General features: G+C 44.6%; 1 protein-coding gene across 1 annotated transcript; it reads left to right on the plus strand.

Moving 5' to 3' along the window:
• The first annotated feature begins 1,242 nt into the window (after nucleotides 1-1,242).
• Nucleotides 1,243-2,166, plus strand: LOC130684680 (olfactory receptor 1013-like). Its single transcript, XM_057506567.1, has one exon. The coding sequence runs from the start codon at nucleotides 1,243-1,245 to the stop codon at nucleotides 2,164-2,166; it is 924 nt and encodes a 307-aa protein (XP_057362550.1).
• The last annotated feature ends 218 nt before the right edge of the window (nucleotides 2,167-2,384 follow it).

Here is a 2,384-nt window from a genome sequence, read left to right on the forward strand (position 1 = left end):
CCTTCCTCCCTCCCTCCCTCCCTTTCTTTCTTTCTTTCTTTCTTTCTTTCTTTCTTTCTTTCTTTCTTTCTTTCTTTCTTTCTTTCTTTCTTTCTTTCTTTCTTTCTTTCTTTCTTTCTTTCTTATTCGTTCTTTCTTTTCCTTCATTATTTCCTCATACATTCTTTACTAAGCAGCTAACAACCTATCTTAGGGTAGAGGAATTATTCCTAAATTACATGTCCCCAGAGCTTGAGGGTAGCCACTATCTTAGAGAATATCCAGTTCGATAAATTTTTTGCGTTTAGTTTACCTATAGAATTATCTGGAGGACTGACTGTGTATGAGAACAGTGTCCTTCACTGGAGATGAATATCATGAGACCACATGTCAAGCTTGCACAACAACCCCACCCTCCCTGCTGCCCTTTGCCCCATTTGTGCAAACCTGAAAAGACAGAAACCCCTGCCATTCACTGAGCCTCTTCCTGAGGTTGCCCACAACCCCCCTTTTAACTGCATACTTTTCAATGAGGCCTTCACACTGCTCAACTTATTAAGTCTTGTGAATGGGCTCTTCCAGTAGTGTCTTTGTTGTCTCTGCTATTTCATTCTAGTTCCAAGTCTTCACTCTGTCTTTGCTTTACTTCTGATAAGAAGGGAGAGGCTCCTGAGAGCTCTGATTTTCACCTTGAAAGTTCCTGTCACCTGGGTAACCCTGACAGAACTTCAGCTGCACGATCTGTCCTAGTAGCCAGCCTGAAAATATACATTCTTTGAAAAGTTCTCATAACATAATCTCACTCCATTCCATGCTCCACAGCTCTCCCAAATCCTGGGGCAGTAGGGACTATTCCCCATGCCATGCAGATGCAAGCAGACATGGGACTCTGGGTGACCTTGGCTTTAGGTGTTGGCAGGGGGATCTACCCTAGGCTGAGGACGAGTTCAGCAAACATCCCCTCTTTACTCACCTGTTCTCAGCCACCTGCAAGGCAACTGCCATCCCTTGCTACTCTTGCTTCAAGAAATTTCTACCTTACCTACATTCGTCTGTCTGCTAGAGAATTCTCTCTCGTTCAGAGCCATGAACCCTCCTCTATTCAGGTTAAAGTTTCACCTAGTGAGCAGGGAGAGACCTCCCCAGACTCGGCTGTCTGGCAACAGTACTATGTTATACACTGAGGAAACATTTATTACTTCAGAACAGTGATTCAGGCTGAACTCTCCTCTTCTCCCCTCCCAGGTGACATTCCCTAGAGCCATGGAGAGGAGCAACCACACGGTGACAGAGTTCATCCTGCTGGGCTTCAGTACAGACCCCGTGACGCAGCACGTCCTCTTTGTGGTATTCCTGGCCGTGTACTCTGTAACCGTGGTAGGAAATATCACCCTCATGGTGCTGATCTGCTGTGACTCCCGGCTGCACACGCCCATGTATTTTTTCATTGGGAATCTGTCTTTTCTGGATCTCTGGTATTCCTCTGTCTACACTCCCAAAATCCTGGTGATCTGCATCTCTGAGGATAAAAGCATCTCCTTTGCTGGCTGTGTAGCTCAGTTCCTCTTCTCAGGTGGGCTGGGGTACAGTGAGTGTTACCTGCTGGCTGCCATGGCTTATGACCGCTATGTGGCCATCTCTAAGCCGCTGCTTTACTCACAGGCTATGTCCATAAAGCTGTGTGCATTTTTGGTAGCAGCCTCATACCTTGGTGGATTTACCAACTGTTCCATTGTTGCTAAAAGAATTTTTTCCTTGAACTTCTGTGGAGACAATATCATTGATGACTTTTTATGTGATTTGTTTCCATTAGTGAAGCTGGCCTGTGGAAGGAAAGATGGCTTCCAGGCTTTGCTGTTCTATTCCCTGTCCTCCAATGTCATTACCCCCTGTGTGCTCGTATTCGCCTCCTACCTCTTCATCATCACCACCATCCTGAGGATCCGCTCCACCCAGGGCCGCCTCAAAGCCTTCTCTACATGCTCCTCCCACCTGACCTCTGTCACCTTGTACTATGGCTCCATTCTCTACATTTACACTCATTCCCGGTCTAGCTATTCTTTGGAGAGGGACAAAATCATTTCCACATTTTATACTGTGGTGTTCCCCATGCTGAACCCCATTATCTACAGCCTGAGGAATAAGGATGTGAAAGAAGCTCTGAATAAAGTCTTCAGAAAATCATGATTCTCTCCTTCTAAGGACATGCAAGGACAATTTTGGTGAGGTTATTATATTTCATGCCATTGTGCACAATCATAGTCAAGAATTCGTACAATGCTAGTTAAAGAATTAGTACTTTTGATACAATGCAATCCAGGAGACCTAAGAAGAGAAATTTCGGGAGATTTAAGAGATGAATTTTAAACATAAAACATAAGGATTTCTACTGAATTTCAAGTTAT

This window comes from Manis pentadactyla, chromosome 9, assembly GCF_030020395.1.
Source record: "Manis pentadactyla isolate mManPen7 chromosome 9, mManPen7.hap1, whole genome shotgun sequence".
Classification (NCBI taxonomy): Eukaryota; Metazoa; Chordata; class Mammalia; order Pholidota; family Manidae; genus Manis; species Manis pentadactyla.